The 22,424-nt window shown below is 36.0% G+C and overlaps 1 protein-coding gene across 5 annotated transcripts in view; it reads right to left on the bottom strand.

Moving 5' to 3' along the window:
* The window catches only part of prima1 (proline rich membrane anchor 1), a 43,653-nt gene extending 38,086 nt beyond the window's left edge, over positions 1-5,567 (bottom strand). For 2 of the 5 annotated variants that reach the window (XR_012395751.1, XM_002665723.7), the window contains exons 1-2: positions 4,797-5,567; positions 3,003-3,153 (exon numbers count right to left, since the gene is read on the bottom strand). Coding sequence is in view for 3 of the 5 variants with exons in the window: in XM_002665723.7 (XP_002665769.1) it covers positions 3,003-3,153; positions 4,797-4,889 (244 nt within the window). In the remaining 2 variants the exon portion in view is untranslated. Of the gene's footprint in view, positions 1-3,002; positions 3,154-3,812; positions 3,951-4,139; positions 4,360-4,796 lie in introns of all 5 variants that reach the window. The other 3 variants (XR_012395750.1, XM_073933293.1, XM_073933294.1) reach the window with 3 other exon arrangements.
* Positions 5,568-22,424: the final 16,857 nt, after the last annotated feature.

Raw genomic sequence — 22,424 nt, 5'->3', positions numbered from 1 at the left:
CAACATTTCAGGGCTTTTAGGTTACTATGATACAGCTCACTGACAATTCTAGTGTCTCTCAGCACCTCTGTGAGGTTAGCAGAGTTTGCCATGTGTTTCTGACTGCCACGCATGTCCTTTTTTGGGCTTAAAAGAGTATGTTCTTTCCCAAGAGCCCAGGAGCAATTCCATCTAATCTACTTCCCCTCATCTACATCCTAAGTAGTTCTGCTAAAAATAGATTCATCTTTAATCTTGAGATAAAAATGTGTACACTTTTATAATATTCTGGGATCCTTCTGTCCTAAATGTCTACTACTACACATCTACCCGCATGAGGAAAATTCAACAAGATATTCACAGTGTAGCGTGCACAGTGTATCAACTGGGGACAATTATTGGATGAAAGAAACATCTTGTTGCTATAACATTTTAACATCATTCTGATATAAACCTTTTAAATGTCAGAATGTCAAATTCTACTTCAACAACCTCGTTATACAGCAGGATGATTGCAATATTCAGCCAAAGTCAAACCTATGTTCTAATCCTAGTGTTAGGTTTAGGGCGGTAGCACTTTTTTGCAATCAGGCCTTCAGAAACCGCCTTTTATTTTCCACAACTAATACATCCCTCAGTTTAAACCTTTTATCGCTGCTTCAATGACAACAGGTGTGGGAGTCCTCATTAAACGCAACTTCCTCATGAATAATTTTAATAAGCTAATGTTAAAGCCATTTCACCCCTAAAGGCAAAGCCTGTCACCAGCCTTCAATTGGTTGCTTATCAAAACTGCCTTTTACAGTTAAATCCTCAGCGTTCACACGCTTGTTTAAAGCCATGTTGCATTTCCCCCTGAAACATTTCATGTCACAGACTGAAAACATAATATTAAAGTCTCTTAGGCTGTTCTTGGTATGTATCGATTTTGTTTTCTTCATATGCAAAGATACAGCAAGCATGTACTTTATGCATGAGGTACATACTGATGCGAAGCATACTAATGTACTTGTCATAAATTCTTATGAATGCGATTCCCCCAGAGCATGTTGTTGTGAGAGTGCATTACTCTGGCTTAAAGCAGAAGGCTAAAACTCTAGAGGCAGATTGATTTCACAACCCTTTCAATGCTGAGGTCTCATTGATCTGGCTTTCCCGAGCGCCTGACAGGGACCCCTGATGACAAATCTAAAATTTCCACCTCCTGTAATGAAGCGGATTGAGCTTTGTGTCAATCGTGAACAGCAACATACCATCCGGCCATGTCCATTTCTCAAAACGGAAATGAAAACTGTTTCAGCAAGAAGGGCAATCTATTAAACTGCTTATAAGCTACCCTCAAAACGACAGCAACAAAATCTGATTAAATGAACTCGCCTGTCTTTCTGGAAAAGCGTGCAGCCAAAGCCAATTCATTCATTTTGGGGATTGAACTCACTTGCAGATTCTGACAACATGACAGTGAGATAAATTTCACTCTAGTTAGAGGAAATCCTAGATTGCAAGATTCATGTGTGATGAACAAATAGATACATGAACATCTCCACATGGAGGTGATGCAGAGAAATTCTTTGGAGCGTACAAATAGTTAATCCATTTTAAACATTAAGTCAAAATTTCTCAGTATTATGGACCAAATGCATAGTTGATGCATACGTGACATCATACAGGAATGAGGCCTGCCAATTACTAATGTATTAAAGATGGTGATAACATACACGGGCAAACTACCAAATCTGACCTTCGAAGACTGCATCGAATAGGTCGGACTGCTGAGCTAATCACTGGTACAACCCTGCCAACTCTTCAAGAACTTTACTTATCCAGAGCGAGCAGAAGGGCAGCCAAAATCACTCTGGACCCCTCACCCCCAGCAAACTGCCTCTATGAACTGTTACCTTCTGGTCGACGCTACAGAGCACTGTGCACCAGAACAGCCCGGAACACAGAAACAGCTTCTTCCCTCAGACAATCCATCTCACGAACACTTGATGATAATAATTATGAAACAAACATCACTACTTGCTATACACATACACACTTATTTAACACCATACTTTACATGCCAATTTGCACGTAACAGCTGCACATATAATGTTGCATATAGTAATATACCTGTACATTCACTTGTCAATTTGTATTCTTGCATTCACTACTACTATTTTTAAAATATATTTATTATCTGTTTTTGTCCTGTCTCTGTCATTCTGTTTCACTGTAGAAGCTCTGTCACAAAACACCTGACACTAAAGCTCTTTCCGGTTCTGTTTTAAACAGATACAACTAAAACTAATGCAACACCTAAACTGCACTATATGCAGACAAGCAAATATATAAATGCAACACAAATAGGTTTTACCTAATGGAAATTAGTAGAGCATTTAACATGCTATTCAAAGCATTTCATTCACATTCTGCTTTAGTTTACATAGTGTGCAATCAGTTGCATACATAATTTAACATTTAAATTTTGCCATCTATAAGTTGCAGTTACATAAAATTAGAATAAAAATGTAATGAAATTGTCAATAGAAAAGTAATATGTTAAGCACTATTGACATATACGATCATAAGCTCCAAATATGCAACCTTAACATAAGCAAAATCTTTGTAGGGATCTTTCTCACCCTTGTTAAAACAAAAAAAACTCTACATCAAAGATTCTTTTTTTAAAAGGACACTATTTTGCCTGAGCAGTTGTAAATCTAATCAAACTTTATTACATGTATCCATGTTATTCAACCCCTGCTATTTTTAATGATTGAAATAGAGCAGCAGTTACTGCATATGGATAGCAAGTGCCCTACACTAACTTTGTTCACATATTATCATTTTCATCACATCATTCACTTTTATCATCATCATCATCATCATCTCTTTTTTTCAAGATTAGATCTACTACTCGTGACTTGAAACAGATGGACAGCTGGCAGACCTAAGCAGGATGCTTAGTGCTCCAGGACTCATGTGACTGAAAACCATGAATAAGGACTGCAGTGACATTAGAGGGTAGTACTACTCACCAGTTGGAGCCAAGAGCCTCGGGGGCGGTGGAGGAGGGGGTGGAGGTGGTAACGGTGGGTATGGCCTACACTGGCATGGCAGCTGGCAGCTCCCTTCCAGCGGTGCCACTGTGGTTCGGGAGCATGATTTCTGGAGCTCCCCTCTTGCAAACTAGGGTAAAGAAAAGAGCATGACATACATTAGTGTTTTTTTCTCAAATTCATCACCAATTCTGCGTGTAGAACAGCAACGCCATAGTAAAATGTGATTTTTTTCACAATAGCCCTTAGAATTTACAATGAAGAGAGCATTACAACACAAGCACTCTTTCTTTCTCTCTCTGCACGCACGAATGGGAGCTCCCTCCCACTTAAGTGGAGAATGAAGGGTGTGTGGAGGCTGAGGTCTCTCCAAGAGAGCACCCACCCACACCTTGGAGCCTCAGATCCCCAGAGAAGTGGGAGTAACGAGGGGTGAACCCTGACACTGCCTCCCCCTGATAGGCCAGGGAACACTTTTGCTAGTCTTGTGAGCAATGTTGCCACAGGGGACAGTAGTAAAGTCTAAAGAATAAATGGAAATAAAATAAACATTTGCTGTTAAGTTGCTGTCAAACCATGTAGATTGTTTTTATTTGGTATAATATTTAGCTAAAACCGTGGTGATTGGTCACTCCTAAAATGCAAATCAACAACTACTGGCACTCTGAGAATAAAAATAAATGCATAAATAAAAATAATGCAAGCAGTTCCTAATAATACCATCATATAAAGCAAAACTATCAGTGTGTGCAAAAAAATGGACATTTGTAAAGGGTTACACATTATTACCTTAGTGTTATTATGTTCTGAGTGTGTTCACAACCAAGTATCCTGACGCATTCTTGCACAAACTCACATAAGAGCTGACTCTGTTTACAATGAGGAAAGAAGATGTGTGTTTTGCACTTAGCAAATTGGTACTTGCCGCTGCAACATAAAGAAAAAGTAAGATCACTTTTGCATAAGTGACCTCATTTTTGAAAACTGAATTCACAGTTTGCAAACATTTGATAATGTCAACATGTTAAAGGATGCTTGTGCTTCAAGCTGTTGTCTCATGACTATTTGCGGAGGCACAGATAAGCACACTACTTGCTTCATAAGACTTTAATGTACCTGAAGCAGACACTGGTATGAATTTTGTCTTGCATGTGTATGTTGTTTTTTTTTACATCCAAAACGCCAGTAACTGTTGAAATTGCCTTGGATTCAGCAAAAAATCTTTAATGTTCTACTAAAGAAAAAAAGTCACCAGCATCATGGATGGCCAAAGGGTGAGTAAACTGCCAGCAAATCTTCGTTTTGGGGTGAACTATCCCTTTAACTGGTGCTGAAACTGAGAGCAGGAGATGTTCTTTAAATAAACAGCAGTGCATTCTCTAGTAGTAGTAAATACTATTATTAGGTGTGTAGTGTCAAAATTTGACATATGTCCATGTGCTTTTTACTCAAAAATTGATTGTACTTCTTAATTGTAATTCTTAACGTTACAACGTAAACATCTTTGACAGTGGGTCAAAATAATAGTACGCATATAAATAATACATAAATGTCACTTAAATAGTTGTCAGATTTTAAATTAATGGAATCGGACAGTGATTGTATTTACTAAAACACAACTAGATATACATATAATCAAATATATGCTTGAATCTTATCAATCTCGGCGACACAGTGACCGTTATGCACGTGCACTTTCGCGACGGTTCGCCAATGAACCAAAACTACGAATTAATGTTACCATCTCTGACCCAACTGCTCAGTCCAACTTACCTGCAATAACGGCAGAAACAATGAGAGAAAGCAGTGACTAAACAAAAATGTCAAAAAACCCAAATTCAGCGGCAATAATTTTCGGATAAACATTCCTCTTCTGTCTCTTCACAGTCCACCTGGCGAGGACGCGAGTCTGGGGCGCATCAAAAGTCATTTAATATCCGCTTCTCAAGGCTTACCAACGATGTTTTCCACGAGTTTAAGCAGAAATTGTCTCTGAAACATTCTCGTCCAACTAGAGCGACAATACTTGGTGACATGGACGGATTAGAGGCGACATAGGACGGACGCTAGCGCTGTTTCTGAGGAAAGTTGTTGATCCTCCGCGCGCTGCCGTGGCGCGTGCCCAATCCACAGAAGAGTTGCAAAGCAAAGTTCTCACCGCGCGCGATTCTGTGCGAGTCGAGCGCTGAATCAGGATTCATTTCTTGCCAGGCATGATGAGATGAAGTAACTGCAACTCAAATCGCCACGGAGAACACACGGTGCTCAAGTAGGTCCCAAAAAACTGTAGACTGCTGGGGATTCACCTCTTCAGTACTTCTACAGCAGCACATGACGTGAAGGCGTCCAGTGAGAGACGCGCGCAATGATAACGCGCTGTTATTAATGTGGTAGCCATTTACATTAGCGAGGAAATCGCAATTTTACGATCGCTTCCGGATTGAGCTAAAAAGAGGCATTTAACGAGGACTCTTAGGGTTATGTTTGGTTGGGTCACGGCGGCAGACAGTGAGCGTGTTTTCGGGGCGAGTTGGATGTTACTCTGCAGACTCAGACGCTGAGGCGATGAGGGAGAGAGCCGAGGGGGAGGGGGGCACTTTGCCATCCACAGCTTTTGTTTAGGTGGCAGAATTTTAATTTTAGCCTGCGTGGTAAATTACTGGACGTTTTTGTGTGTGTGATGCCATCCGAATGGGATTTGATTAACAGCAGGAAAAAGCTATTTATTAATTAACGCACTTAAATAAATGATCCAACTGGCTACAATCTAATTCTGAAATAGGACGTGAAAGCCAAAATAAATAATTTGTAACAGGCGGTAAAAGTGGTAAAAGACTAGAGCAAAGTGAAGTAGTCTGAAACAGGAGGAGGCTACACTACACACTTTAGCTCATGATTTATCTGTCTCAGTTGCTAGACAGAACTAAAGATGGATATTTAGAACCATTGTTTGACAAAAGTTGTCTAAATCTACAGTTTCATCCAGTGCCAAGCTTAAATGTGTGCTTTATGATATTGCGTAATGAAATTCTTTGTGCTTGTATTATAATAGTATGGAGGCACACTGTTTGAACACTTCTGTTCATACAGTACTCAGCATAATTGAGTACACCCCATTTTGAAAATGAATATTATTATCCATTTCTCAGTGAATATAGGCAATGAATTTTGGTGCATTTAAACAAATCTGATTTATTAAACATATATATATTTATTAAATTAATATTGTAGTCACCAAACATATTAAGAAATTGAAAGATAATACAATTAAATTCAATCAAAATATTGCAAAAAAAGACAATCTAAAAGATTTCAATAATAAAATCTTATTAAAATGCTTCTGATTTTTCCCATTTTTTGAATTTGTATTTACTATTTTTCTATAACAAATAAATTTTGGTGTACTAGTTTTTGGACCGTTATCATTAGTTATTTTGTTAGATATGCTCCAGGTTTGGCTTCAGTACTGACTAATCTAAAGTATATGCACAAAAAAAATATTGTAAAGCTTCCTATTAAAAATATGGATTTATAAGATAGATTTGGAAGGGGTGTACTTATAAATGCTAAGCACTGTGTATGGGTCTTTTTATGCAAATTTTAGTTTTTTTTTCTGTTCATAACACATCAACAGTAGTTTACTGGAAAAGAGTGTCTCTTTCTTAAAATAAATTATGTTATATTTACAATTTTCACAAGGTTAAAAACTATGTCAACTATTGCTGTAGACTTTAGGGAGTTTCTTATATGTAAATGTTGCTTGAACATCATTATGTTAAGGCTGCAAATTACAATAAGAAGCTTTAAGTATTAAATTTATAGATAAAATAAACTAATTTTAAACTGACATGTTAATCACACACGATTTGTAAAACTAACTATATATGTTAGTTCATTTTTGGAAGAATTTACACAGTGGCTTTTATTTCACTTAGAATTTTGTTTTGCATGACAGATTTCTATATAGCGCTTGTAGGTTAACAAGCTGTGTACACTGAACTGTAAACTTGCCCGAAGTAAATGTAATGCTGTGACTAATTGTTAAGATGTTTTATTGACTTTTTTTAGGACTATGACTTTGATTGAGTGATTGCATGGGATTTCCACTCATGTTTATTTTGTGCTATAACTAGTGATAAAGAGGAAGGTATAATCATGTTCACTCATGCTCTGCTGCAGATTGAACTGAGATGCCCATAGGATGATCTGTCAGATTTGTTTGAATATCTTTGTTACTAATATATCAAAGCTTTTTGTGGTCATTGCAAGAGATATTCACTCATCAACTGAAATGTCTAATAAACTAAATAATCAATCTTGTAATTTCAATAGTCAATATTGATTTGTAAATATAAAGACTTGTAAAAATAGAAGTTTTGCACATTAAAACAACTATTTGTTCGGTAGACACAATCATCTTAAAAATTGTAAAGTGAACGTGTGTCCCTCTTACAGGCCTTTTTATTATTGAAAAATGAAATATGACACCTACCCTGAATAAGGTTTTAAATAGAATCCAAATGAATAATTATTGGGGGTGGATCATTAATGTTGTTCGTATGAGTTTTTTCAAATTTATTGCCTAATTATCGGCAGGATCTTTTTTGTAAACTAAACATGACACTTTGATTAATTCTCCCACCACTTCTTTTACCAAACCGCAGCGTGTGTGGTGACAGCTTACACTTTTGCACTAAAACCCCCTCCTTCTTCAGATTTAATTAGACTGAGAAGCCCTCTGATGTGATCATCCTAAATGAGCTTGCTCCACTAAATCACCAAAGCAATAAATTCCACCCAGAATAAATTGAATCTTAATTTATAGGTCTTGTTTTATGGACTGAGTCAGAGTCTGCCAGCACCTCAGACACAGTGTCTCCAATGTGTTGCTTCCGTTTAATCACAGCGATCATTCATTGGCTTTTAAAAATGAACTGGCGGATACCTTGATTTACTCACCTGGTAAACACCAGCAGAATTATTTAGTGCTGCTTAAACACAACTTTATCTAACGATTTGCAAGCAATTACAGTAATTTCAAGTATTATTTAGTCAATGCTTTAATTTAAAATCCACATGCCTGGGTGTACTTTTCGTAAAAGATCAGAAATCCAGCGCAATGCTATTGGAAACGCGGGCATCATATGTGCATTCTTCTGAGTGCTGGACAAACATAGTCAATAGAAATCAATGTGAGTGCTTGGTTTTAGTGATAGGCTCTAGTCCAAGTTAATGCCATTTCATTAGTTGAGACATGGCATACGCAGAGTAGATTAGAAATAGGAAAAGGGGTCTCAGAACAGGGAGGGGTGTATTCAGGCAATAGCTGATCCTACAGCCTGATGCCAGGAAGTCCAGCTTGTTCTGCAACAGTCCTTTCCCCTGCTTGCTGACCAACCCTAAAGGGTGCTCTAATCTAGTTAAAAAGAGATTGATGGCTCAGTGTACATTAAGGTAGATCTGTCCGATTGTTCATCCAATTGAGTCCAGGCCATTAGGCCCGTGTTCAATCAAGATGAGCTCACGCTGCTTCTTTTCCTTCCTCTCGGTCTTGTCGATTTCTGTTCCTTATCTCCCCGCTCTTGAATTCTTTATTTGTTCTGCCTCACCTAAAGAAACCCCTCAGTCTATTCTGGGCTTCTTCTCTTTTTTTTCTGCTGAAGATGAAATTGAATTGTGAATCAAACTGGCCACAGTCGGTATTCTCGTTGGCTGATTCAATAAGGTTCGAGGGAACTTTGCACCTGAACAACCCCATATTTCTGTCTCAGGTTGGCGCCAGTCTGGTGGCGGTAAAGTAGTTTTGCAGACCACCCGAATGCTCTCAGTAGACAATATGTCAATGGTGTTGTAATAAAACAGATCAAAGAGACCTCTGGGAATTAGTGCTTTGGAAATTTTATACGTTTGTTCAAGAAAGATGATAGCATAACACTATCTAAAAGGATTATAAACTAAATTTGATACTTCATTCTATTTTTGGGGTCTTTACAGCATTATGACAAATATTTTTTTTAATCTGTGTTAATTTTAACCTCATATATTTATGTTTTGTTGTTTGTGATAATTGTGGCTCAGTGGGTAACATGATCGCCTCACAGCAAGAAGGTCACTGATTCAAGCCCGGCTGGGTCAGTTGGCATTTCTGTGTGGAATTTGCATGTTCTCCCCTTGTTCGTGTGGGTGCTCTGGTTTTCCTCACAGTCCAAAGACATGTGGTATATGTCATTGAATAAACTAAATTTGCCATATGTGTGTGAATGCAAGAGTGTATAGGTGTTTCCCAATGATGAGTTGCGGCTGGAAGGGCATCCGCAGCATTAAACATATACTGGACTAAGCCGAAAATGAATGAATATAACAAATGAATGAATGAATGATCATGCTAGCCATCCATTGAATGTTTTCAGTTTTTGACAGTGCAAAACTTTTGATTTGTGTCTTATAATTAATGCTTTTACTATTTTAATGTTGTCAGATTTGTCTAATAATGTAACAGTATGTTCATTTCTCGGAAATAATGTGGTTCCAACTTACATCCATTTTCTGAAAAGTAATTAAAGCGAGGACATCCATAATAAGTACATTTGCAATTATCTTTATTTCTAAATTGAACAAGTCACTCATGCGGAAATACTACATGCATTCTTATAACTGAAAAATTAAGCAATTTAAAAGTGGGCTTGAAAACACCACTGATTTTAATGTCATTTGTTTTTTCAGATTACACAAATCTAATATACAAAATACTATGAAAAATTGTCTTAAGTTGACCATTTCAGTGTGGTCATGTCATTGGCTGATGAACATTTTCTGCTTGTTTTCAAACTATTTCATTACTGTAACAGGGGGCAATTCAATCATAACCTAATCTTAAAACATTATTTATCAATATGTGGCACGTTTTTTGATTTTCTGAAGCAATAGAAATTAAAAATAAAACAGGAAATATGTTGGGACCACTGTTTTTGTTTACATTACTCAAAATGCTCTATATGAACATCTTATTTTGGCATAGTTGTTATATGTATGTGTACATTATGTTATGGATATATGTAAAAAAAATCTATTTGCAATTTTCATGCCATTCTAATGAAAAGTTTGGCACTTCCACTTCATGGAGACTTTAAAACAAATATGTAATTCAGGTATGTTGTTTAAAATATATTTACTCTATTATGATCCTAAAAATCAATCTGCAGTATAGCTGACCTCAAATTAAAAAAAGTGATTGTAAAGCACGACATGTATGCTGCATTTCTTGCTACTTCACAGAGTACTAATAATATCTTTCTGCTCACATTTAGTTTTATACAACTCAGGTTACCATGGCACTCCCCATGGCTCAGTACTGGTCCCTCTTTTATTTATTATTTATTTACTTCCCATTGGTAATTTATTTATGCGGATGACCACCAGCTCAGTCTGTCTTCTAAGCTTACATTTTACCGTGTCTGCCTTCAATGTCTAGTTGTTTAGCTCAAATTAAGAACTTGTTTGTTTTTAATAGTGGTAAAACCAGTTTTCTCCGTTCACTATGATTCTGGCTCATGTTTAATTGTGGTAAAACCTCAAAATCCTCTTTAGATTCACCCAATCAAATTGGACAAAATCTGACTTTTTCTTTTGACATATTTTTAGGTAAATATTATCACACACTTTCGCATTTTAACGCAATAATATCGCATCATTTTATTTACATTAATCATCTGCATCTGTCTCTTACAATGAATAGCATTGCTGTTCTCATGCATGCACTGGTTAGCTTACTGTATGTATTGATTATTGCAATGCTCTTCTCTCCTTCAGAACTTCCTCAACATTTCAACTGGCTTCGGGTTAAGTAATTGATTTTAAAATGTTGGTTCTTACCTACAAGGCTCTCTGTAATCTTACTCCTTCACATCTCTCTGATCTTTTTTATGTCTACTTGTGATCTCAGGTCTTCTTTTCTTGTTATACCACATATTCGTTTGAGCATGATGAGGTCTACAGCCTTAAGTCATGCTGCCCATCAATTATAGAGTTCCTTTCCTTTGCATTTTTGAAGCTGTAGTGATGTTCATACTTTACAATCTAATCTCAAAACTCATATTTTATTATCTTTTCAAATCCCATTTTTTTCTCAACAGACATTTAAATGAAGGCGCTTGCCTTGGTTTTCTACCTTGTAAAAGAGTCTTAGGGTGTACTTACACTATGTACAGTTGCCTTGAACTGTGCCAAAGCACAATTGTCCCTCGTCCCCTCTCCCCCGACGGCCTGCACTTATACTGCATTTTACCTTCCGAACCTATACCGTACCTATCATGCTTACGTCATCGATAATCGACTTTTCAGTTTAACAGGAAGAGAAGCTCTCTCGCTCAGCATAGTGGATATTGCTTTAGTTATATCATTTTTGTCATTTGGGATGCGATGACACAGTCAAATATTTCGCCGAACAGATCCACAACTTTTGACGCTTATAAATTATCATAAAAGTCATCATGCTGCTTGTATTAGGAGGTTTGCTAAAGGTGCAGTAAGGGGTTTGTGTCTTTGCGCTTTTTGGTTCTGATAGCCTAGTGTGAGGGCACCCTTATTGTATGTCATTGTTTTGTTATTTCATGTATTGCCTGTAGTAAATGTACACCCTGATGACCTGAAGGGGAAGTCATTTTTACAATTTATTTGACACACAAGTGTTCTTGGAGTTTCATATGATTACAGTTAAACCACTTAAGACACATGGACTGTTTTGGCAGTGTTTTGGTTCTTTTTCTGGGTTTTGAGCATATTGGGAGTGAGAGAGCGCACCGATTTCATTTAAAAAATCATTATTTGTGTTCTGAAGATGAACAAAGCTCATTTTTGGTTGAACTAACCTTTATTGGAGGGACAGAAGGTGAACACATAGGTTTGGAACCAAATTAGCTTGAATAAATTTGTTTTTTGTTCTAAACTAACCCTTTAAAGGATGAAGAAACGTATGAATGTGTGAGTCTCAGAGAGTTAAAATGTTTGTGATAAAGTAGATGATATTAAACATGGAAGGATGTTTGATAGATTAAATGAAGCTTTAAAATCTCACCGATGAAACAATCAAGGAAAAACACTAATATATTATAACAGTTTTCAAGATATACCGTGGTTTGGAAAAGTCAAGGTTTTAAACTGCCAAAATGTTTTGCTATACCGTTCCTGTGATATGTGTAAGATTTTTTTTTACTTTTTAGGGACAACAGTATTCCCAGCAGAAAAAATATACAAAGATGCCATTTTAAATGGTAAAGAAGTCAGTGTTTTTTAAATTAATAAAGACAGTTGAAGTCAATGATTTATTTTAATTATTTAGCCTGACATGTTTACTACACCAAAATATTTTAAATGTTTCTCAAAGTAAAATATATTGGCTGTGTCTGAAATCAAATACTATTCAGTAGGTGCATTTGAATTTGAGTCTACTACTCGACCAATAAAAAAGTTATGTTCTATACAGTATGAATGTGAGTAGTATAAATGCAGCTCGAACGTTGTACAGATGCCATTTTGTCAGTATTATGTGACCCACCCACTTCACTCCCATTCATGAATTCTATCACGGTGCATCATGTGATAGCGTAGCATCTATCACATGCACACTTCAGAATCTTGCTGGAAGTAGTAGGTCATCCTGGTACTTCTTGCATACTGTTTTTCGAATTCTATGAATTCTGACATACTACTCTGCATTTTTAGCATACTACAAAGTATGGAAGTATGTGATTTCGAATACAGCCATTGTGTTCAAAACAGAAAAAAAGTTCTTGTTTTTTACCCAGTTTCTTGTTTTTTATATATTTTAGCGCAGTGATCACAATACCATGATACCTTGATATTTTTATCCAAGGCTATCATACCGTTAGAATCTAATACCGGCACATTACTAATGAGAGCATGTGTGAATGTGAGAGTGTATGGGTGTTTCCCACTACTATGTTACAGCTGAAAGGGCATCCGCTGCGTATAACATATGCCAGAATAGTTGGTGGTTCATTCCGCTGAGGCAACACCTGATAAATAAGGGACTAAGCTGAAGGAAAATAAATAAATGAATTTTAAAATGCTTTGAAATTTTGCCTTGTATATCAAACCAAGGTTAAATAAAACATTGTACCAATTGAAGACATTGTTTTGGAGCAAGAGAAACAGTTAAACACTGATCATACATATCTTAAATGATATGGTCTAAAATCTAAAGTAAATAACTTTCTGAGTGAAAGATCGTGGCTTTGTAGGAGGAACCAAACAATCACAGCCTACCTTTTACTCTTGTCTTTCAGATAAGGCTTCCACACCACTGCCTTACTTTGTGTCAGCTCTAATAACATGTTGCAAAACATTTCTTTGTGCTTGCGTGGTCTCTCTATGATGTAATGCTCTGTGCTAGCCTGTGGAGAGCACTTGGATGTAATGCAGCCGAAGCGCAGTGCCCAACCTTGCGGGAGTCCTGGGGGGTTTGCATGGGTCAACCGTGTCCCAAAATGGAGGGAGCAGCGGTGATAGATGATGTTGTGACAGCCGTTCGTTTCTTGCTGAGTTTTTTTCCGCCTCAGGTCAAGGAGTGGAGTGGAGTGGAGTCAGCACAGCCATGGCGCTGTGATTTAAGGCCTGTGCTTCAACAGTAAATCGATCTGAGAGGAAGAGCCTGAGTGGCCAGCAGCAGAGAAGCATATCCAACAAGGTATCCCTCAGTTCTCTGGGAGCACATTGCACTTTCTGACAGGATAGGCTTAGTGCTGCCAAAAGTCTCTGCGAGCTCATGCAATCCCTGAAGTAAATCACTACAGAGCGTGTCTACAGAAAGGTCTGTGCCGTGATACAGTGGATATCAGATATTTGCTTTCTTGTGCAACACATAACTTTGCTTGGGTTACAGTTTTTACAGACTTTACTAAGATTGTTTGCTGAATTAAATAAATACTTGATACTACATTATCAACCCTGGTTCATTTTGAAAACGTACCACTATATACATTTCTTGAGATCACCAAATACGTCCCAGGAGCGTTTCTTTGCAGTTTTTGTTTTCGCGAATCCACCAGAGGCTGCTGTGTACGCTTTTTCAGATTTCAAATTGCTAGCACCATTCGCACCTGCTGTTCTCACGTAAACCTACCAAAGGCTGCTGTCAACTGACTGTTTGACTGACTGAGTGACTGACTAGTCAACTGACCCACTCTCCTCCTTCCCTAAACCCAACCAATTGTATTGACTGACCCACCCATCCACTTTCCTAATCTTAACCCACCATTTTCAAAAGCAATCCAGAACAAGAAAAGCCCTTGCCTGATTTTTACAACGCTTTCAAAATTTACTACATTCTCACCCTGTTCTTTACTTGTTTATTTTTTATTATTTTTTTGTATTTTGTTTTTGTCTTATCTGCGTTCTAGAACCATTCTTTACTGCACTCAAACCCTGTCGTCGAGGTCAACTCCTCTCTGCGTCTCAAGTCCACTGACGCACATGGCGAGCTACTGGACAAACTGAAAACAGTGGGAAAGCCGTCCATAAGCAGTAAGCTGGTAAGCGCAAAAAGGAACGGCGTCATACCGCCCTGTAGCATTTATTTAAAAAAAAATAAATGCACCCATACATACTTCTGATTACATAATACACGATCTCCAGAAACCTATATAGGGCTATGTTTTCAGAATGAATTAGTGTTGTACATTATATATTTCAATTCATGTTTGTTTGAATAGCACTTTTACAATGTAGATCATGTCAAAGCAGCTTAACATAGAAGTTCTAGTAACACTTTACAATAACAGTACATGATAATGATTTATTAATATGTAAACTTAACCTTATTATGAGTTATTGATGAGTTAAGGTGTGCTCTAATCACAACTCGTGTTATAATCTTCAGCTATAACATGAGTCACACGAGTTCATGAGCAAATAATGAATACCCTTATTACTTGTTAGTACATATTAATGCATTAATTAACATTTACGTTTAAGCTAAGTGTAACCAACATGAACTCATGAGCTGTTAATGTATAACGATGCCATGACTTTACTTGGAGTGGCACATCACCATTAACTCATCCCTAACTACTCATGAACTGTTTAAACCAGGGGTGTCCAAACTTGGTCCTGGAGGGCTGGTGTCCCGGAGAATTTATCTCCAACTTGCTGCAACACACCTGCAGGGATGTTTCTAGTATATCTAGTAAAAGCTTGATTAGCTGGTTCAGGTGTGTTTGATTATAGAGCTAAACTCAAGGACACTGGCCCTCCAGGTCAGAGTTTTGACATCCCTGGTTTAAACTGTTCATGTTGAAGTTGACAGAACACTTTCTGTTGTTATTTAGTGTAAAGACACTAGAGTTGTAAAGAATAGTAAAGAATGGGTCAATGAGAATGTGCCCCTCCAAGTAAAGTCATGACATAATTAACAAATGTACGAACAAGTAATTCAGGTAGCCGTGACTCATGTTGTAGTTAAAGTTAGTTCATGATTAGCACATGCATTAACTCTTCATTAGTCCATAATAAAGTAATGTTTAGTTTAAATATTAGTACATCATAATTCATGCACTGTTATTGTAAAGTGTTAGTTCCGTTCAGTGTAGTTTAAATTTCACTGCTGAAAGTCAAATTACTGAACAGCAAATCCATCGATGCGCAGCTCTACAAGTCCCAAACCTAGCAAGCCAGTGGCGACAGTCACGAGGAACAAAACTTCACCAATTGACAAAAGTGAAGGGGAAAAAAGCACAGGTGGGAATGACCATTTCTCTTCTGGGAAATGACATAAATGACATGCTGTGAATATGCTGTTTTATTCACTCTAGGGAGAATCATTTAGTGAAATAAACAGTTAAATGTCCAGCAAATCGGTAAGGAAAAAGAAGTGTTTTCAATTTTTAACATAACCATAACTGGTGTTGTTTTGTTAGATCAGAGATGCCCTAAGTAGAGCCCATCAAGTTTGGTTTTTGACCCTTTATAGGAAAAAGCTTGGGCATCCCTGCCCTAGATTATGCAAATTTAAATCTAAATAATAATGAAAAATAAAAATGTGGGAATCTTCAATTTGAGACCATCCAAAATGTTTTTGTTCTGTTTTTGGTTTATATGTTCTGTCCTCTGGTCTTGTTTTACTTTCCAAGTTCACATATAGGTTTTACACATCTGCTTCTGTTCAGTTGATTGGCTCTCTATGCGTTTAAACATTTAGTTTCTTCAGTTCGGTGTTCATTCTCATTTACAGTATTTGTTTGCTGTTCTGATTCTCCTCTAGATTTTCAACCATCTATACTGAAAGTAATACTTGTCTGGTTTACTGATGATCAAGACTCATTTGATCGCATATTAAAATGCTCTATTTAAGGATCACAGCGCAGCTTCAAAATCATTTTAAATCTAAAACACTTTATATGATCCTGTATTTGTATTTTTACAGCGTCAGAATAAGTGCCTCATTTTAACATAAATCTGTTACACTGAATGAAGATGGAATATTATTTAAACCAGATGTTTACATAAAGAGTTTAGATGCAAAAACCCCTGAAAGCCATTTGAAATTTCCTTCTAAAACGAGCATTTTTATCAGGCTCATGTGTGTAGGTTCAGTACTCTAAAGTTACTGGCAAAGAATACACTCTTTTAAATGTCTTTAAAATGAAATAACTCAACATAAACATGTCTGAGAAAAATGCCTTTTTTTAATGAAAACCTCAGACGGCACTTAGAAGTTTTTGCATCATCTCTTTACGTTTTGTTTCAATAATGTTTTTTGAAGCATCACAATAGATGCTTTAGATTCTTTTACATGCTTTCCATCTAATTTATTCACACTTTTGTCAAGTAAAAAACTAATTAAAATGCAATGTCTAATTTTTTACACATGTTGGAACCTTTTTGACCTTTTGCAGCTGTATTTGCAGAGGCACATTTTGGGATATGCAACAGTGTCGAGATATAAGACAAAACAAATAAACAAGCACCATAAAACTAATCAATACAACTAGTGCACTATATAGACTCACTTTTTTGGTACTTTTTTGTCAGTTGATTAAAATGTGCTTTATTTGTGTCTTTTGTATTCTGAAGGAGCTTCTTCGTAGCCTATATTTTTCAGTAGGTTTAGCCACATAGAGTATTTGTTCTGTTACTAATGGTCCTTACCATTTTCTCATGAGCCAGTTTATCTCTCTTCTAACTGTCAATGTAACTTTTAATTCTACATCGAGTGCCACTGCTGAAGTATGCTTCACCCACTACTGCGAAAGATAGCTAATGGCACTTTACAGATAACAGGACAGAAGTGATACGTAGGAGCTTTTAGCATTATCATTAAGAGGTACTGCATCATATATGCCTTTGCATTCACCTCTTCTGTTAATTTAGTTTTTTACATGTCTGACAATGAAGTTTTATCTAAGCATGTTAAAGTTCTGATGTTGCATTCGCTATAGCAGATGCAAATGAATTAGATCTCACTGCAGCACCAAAAGAAATAAACTGTAGGCGTTTGGAGTTGAACCGACCAATTACAAAGCCATTACTTTTACAATGTAATAAAATTCTGGACTTGACCGTTGACAAATTAGAGCAATAAATCAATGTTTATATGAAGGTGCAATTGTGCAATTCTGAGGGGTTTTGTTGGAAGCGTAATATTATGAAAAGTCACCACTGCTCTGATATAATACATATATACTACTGTGGGATGCTTGGTTCTGATTGGTTGATGAACATTCTAAGGTGTGTACTGTATATATAATCAGATAAATGCATATGCAGCTACAGTAATTACATCACTTTCTATTACAATTCCATATCACCATGCTGATTGATTTCAGTTATTTTGAATACTTCACAGCCTTTAACAGCTGCCGAAAATCTAAACAAAACAAAAGGCTTTGAATGAGATGCATAAGAAACTATATTCTCTCACTCAGGAGCATTTTGAGAACAAAAACCTGTCAGACGTCTAGAAGTAAATTCTCTAAACGATGTCTGTAGGTGTGGTAATATGATTACTATCACACTCCGCTTTGCATCTTAAATGCATCTCTACCTTGGGTGTGCATTATTTTCTAATTATTAAATGACCTATCATCAATTATTCCTTGCATTATATAAAGAAATGTAACATGTGCTGCTTGCAAACAATACTGTGGCTAAATATATGGCTCTCTAAAAGGTTGTCAATTGAGAATGATACTTTTTGGAAATAGAAGATGTAATTATGGCATCTGTCAACTGAGCTGTGCTAACCAGATAAACCTTGACCCCTTGTTCACAAAATTACTTTCATGCCTAATTACGCAAATGTCTGATGTCACCAGCGTGTAAAAGATCTGTAGGTTGTTCATTGCATATTAGTCCATTTTCCCTGGTACATTACACTATGACATTTAGGTTGTCTGAAAGAGGGACTGATTAGCCTGTCCTTTAATGTGTTGATATTTCCTGGTCAATTACGTGCGGTTGTTTTTATTTAGGGACAGGCTCATTTTTAATGACTCAGTTTTTGTTTACCACAAAAATTGAATGTATAGTTATAAGCCCAATATGAAAGATTAACTGAAAAAGCTTGCTTATTTTTAGAATAATAACAACAAAGATTGTAATAACAACAAAAAAATCGTGAGAGCTGCCATATTGACCCCCATTACCGATGGTAAAATTGTACAAGTACTTGTTTATGTGATTGAAATGATTATAAAAATAAAATTTATTATGCTGATAGTATGTTAGTATATTATAACTTTATTTTATGTGTTAGCACAGTGGCTGGCATGAGATAATGTATGCACATTGTACAAGCAGGCTAGACCAATTTTAAAATATCATATTTATCATATATCATATTACATATATTTATGATACCATTATATTTTGTCACAATCTCTCTCTGGCTTGGAAATGCCAATTTTGATGATTTTAATTAACAAAAAAAAACAGCTCTGTTTAATAATCTACTCTTTTGCATCACAACAGATCAAAATGTATCCTCAATGGACTTTATTTATCGTTTTTTTATTATTTTATTTGTATGGATTTATTTAATGCCATATTAGCACTGGCTTTGGCTAAATTCTTGGTAACATTTGTCATAAATATTCAATAGATAATTTTCAAACATAGCAATTTCTTAAACAAACATTAGACCAAAAGCATGCAGATCACTGCAATACTAAATGGTCATACAAGAACTTTCAATTTAGTTGATTTCTAAACAAAACAAAAAAAAAATCCAAGACCTTTTTAAAAATTCCTTTAAATTATTTTCTGAATAAAAACATTGGTAACACTATAATGATGGTCCAATTGTGATGTGAAGCGGACGCTGAGGAAGGTGCACATCCAAATGCAGGTTTCATGCAGAGAACGGTCAGGCAAGCAACAGTCAACACAGGAGTAAACAGATGTAAACAAACAAGCAAGGCGAAGGCAAGACTAGACTAGGGAAACGCGACATAATGTTAGCTGTAATGTATAACAACACTCTAAAAAATAACTCAAGCGATCTGTTACCACCACAGAGTTTAATACATTGTTGTAACTTAAAAATTCTACATTGCTGATTATATTAAAACGTTTAAATTGCCAGAGTAATTTTATTAAGTTTACACAACAGGAAAATATTGATAATTACATCAACTTAAAAAAGAGGGTAATTTAAAGATAAATATATCTGTCAATTAGTTTAAAACAATATTTAACTTATAACAACCCAAAAAAATTGCGTTGATAACTCAATTTTTTCACACCAATGGAGTTCTGGATTTCAAAGCTCCTCCCTCACTGAACGATCAACAGGCATGTCCGGACAAGTTTTAAGCAGACCATTTGGCACAAAGGATACTTTAAGGTGAGAAATCTGGGTTTTACTTCATTTCCAAATCAATATTCTACATTCCATTAGTGTTGGCTACTCCTTGTAAATTATAGTTGGTGTTGGCAGTGTTTTTTGACTAGAAAATAGTAGATAAGAAAGTAAAAACACATACGGTAAGCCAGAAATGCAATTTAGTATATATGTCAAAATAACATAAAGTTTATATAGTAGATGCTTTTTTTCATAAATAGTATTGCTTTATCCTGCATGTTTTATGTTAGTTACCCTAGCAGAAATGTATATTCTGGAGCTTGCTCACAGTTGTTATCCAACCTAAAAATTTGTATTTTATTCCTCCTGTTCTTATGGAAAATATTACATTTATCTACTGATTGCTAAGATTTTCATACAAAGTTCATGCAACTGTATTACAACTTTCTAGGCTGATCTGAATTTTAGATATAAGTAGGCTTGTATATAAAATAGGTTGGGGGTGCAAAATGTGTAAATTTGAAACATCAACACAAATAGTTTTGCTAAAACATTACAGACTACACCATGGTAATTGTGGGCAACCATTTCCATGCCTCTGTCAAGATTGTTTGTGTTTTTTCAGAACATGGGGCAGCCTTAGATCACATTTATCAAGACATCAAACTTAGAAAACCTCCAGATTTGCAGCAAGTTTTTATTTTACTTGTCCTTGTTGCAATGCCATGACAATTTCCATAGAAATAAAAAAAAAACACGAAACTGTCATCTGTGTATTTCAGAACTGCAATTTCAGAACTAACATTTATGGTACATTTGCTTCCCACAGAAGCCGAAAACATACTCCTCACTCATTGCATGACTTCAAGGCAGACATAATAAAAAGGTATGTATGTTCATTCAATGCAGATCAACACAGTGATGTGGAAGGTCAAAGTGGGGATCTGTCTGATGAATGTCAAGATGACAATAATGATGTGACAGACCTGCCAAACTGCATAGAAAAAAAATAGCTTTGTTGTTTCTAAAACTGGAGAGCACTTTTAATGTATCTTACAGGTGTATAGAAGAGGTTGTTAAAGAGTTAAATTTTATATCTCGATCAGCATCTGGACCCATCATCAAAGGTATTTTACAGTCCTGCTTGGGTTGTAAAGCCCATCTTACAGTCCACAAATCTGTCTAATGTAAACCTTTTGCATGAAGTAACAAAAATAAACAATTTTCAAGTTGTTGCAGATAAAATGGGCAAGAAATAAGGGATATCTTGGAGCGCTGGCCTGCATTATCAGATGCAACACAGGTAAGGTTATTTTTTTTTTAGTCTAGTTTCACAATTTTGCGAGAAAATCATCTTGAAGTTATTTATGCTAAAAACTTCTTACAACAATAACATATTACATGTTATTTGTTGTGTTACACATTGTATACAATTATTCCATTATTTAATTATTCTATTTTTTCTACAGATAAATGAAGAATTCAAGAGGATAACCACTGTAGGTCTTGAATCCACATTTATGGCCAAACTTGACAAATGCAGCCCAAAAGTAATGGACCTGGCCTCATCAAGGGGAGGAGCTAAAGGGGAAAGAATCAGAAGGATTAAGGATATGCTTCTTGAGGTATTGTAAATAATTTGTACACACTAGAATAGTTTAGATTTGTGTTAAATTGTCAGGTTGCCATCAGTTATTTGTTCAGATAAAACTTTATTCATTTACTGTAGGTACTTTATCTTGATATATATTTTTCTAATTAAACAGAACAATGCAGTTGAAGTATGGAGAGAAGTAGCCATTCACTGTCTTGTTGTCTATCTTGGAGAGAAAGAAGAGGATCTTTTCAAGGAGTTTGCTGTGAGTATTACATTGTTTTAAAATTCAAATTAAATATTCCCTTGACAGTGGAAACATACAAGACAAAATATGTGCTCAATGACTGCTCTCTTTTAGTTTAATGTGTAGTTGTATTACATTGTCCACACACACTGGGTTTACCTAGCTCTGTGTTAAAATAACAATGTACTATTTAGTTCAATAAACAGATGTTGACAATAATGAGAAAGATTTGTAAAATGGGTGTGACAGTTGCGTTTCACTTTTCCATTTAAATTACATTGTGAAACGAATTATTCTTATGAGTAAGTAGCTGGGTGCATGCATGTAAGGGGTAAAATAAAACAAAGTCTCCAGAGATTAACTGAAATCATATGTAAGTAAAATAAAAAATTGAAGTAATTATAAATTTAATTATCTCTATCATGCTAATCAATTTTTTTTTCTTGCTTTACAAGAATACACAAGGAATTGAGGCAGACCTTAAAAAGCAAGTGATGAAAATTGCCATCATTGGTGATCTGTCAACTATGGAATTAAACCACAAGACGGGACCCATCATTGTTGAGGGAATCAGAATCCTGATTGGAATGGATATCTCAAGGTGTTGTGCTCTGCTAACGGGCATAATATATGCTCTGAATCTGAGCTACCCCAAGGAGCTTAAATATACTTGTTAAGTGTTTCAGAAGCTGTTTCTTGAACTTGATGGACTGAATCCCAGTGCAAAAGTAATGCGTCTCAAGA

Source organism: Danio rerio, chromosome 20, assembly GCF_049306965.1.
Source record: "Danio rerio strain Tuebingen ecotype United States chromosome 20, GRCz12tu, whole genome shotgun sequence".
Classification (NCBI taxonomy): Eukaryota; Metazoa; Chordata; class Actinopteri; order Cypriniformes; family Danionidae; genus Danio; species Danio rerio.
The sequence above is the reverse complement of the archived record's forward strand: the minus strand, read 5'-3'. Positions and strand labels throughout refer to the sequence as shown.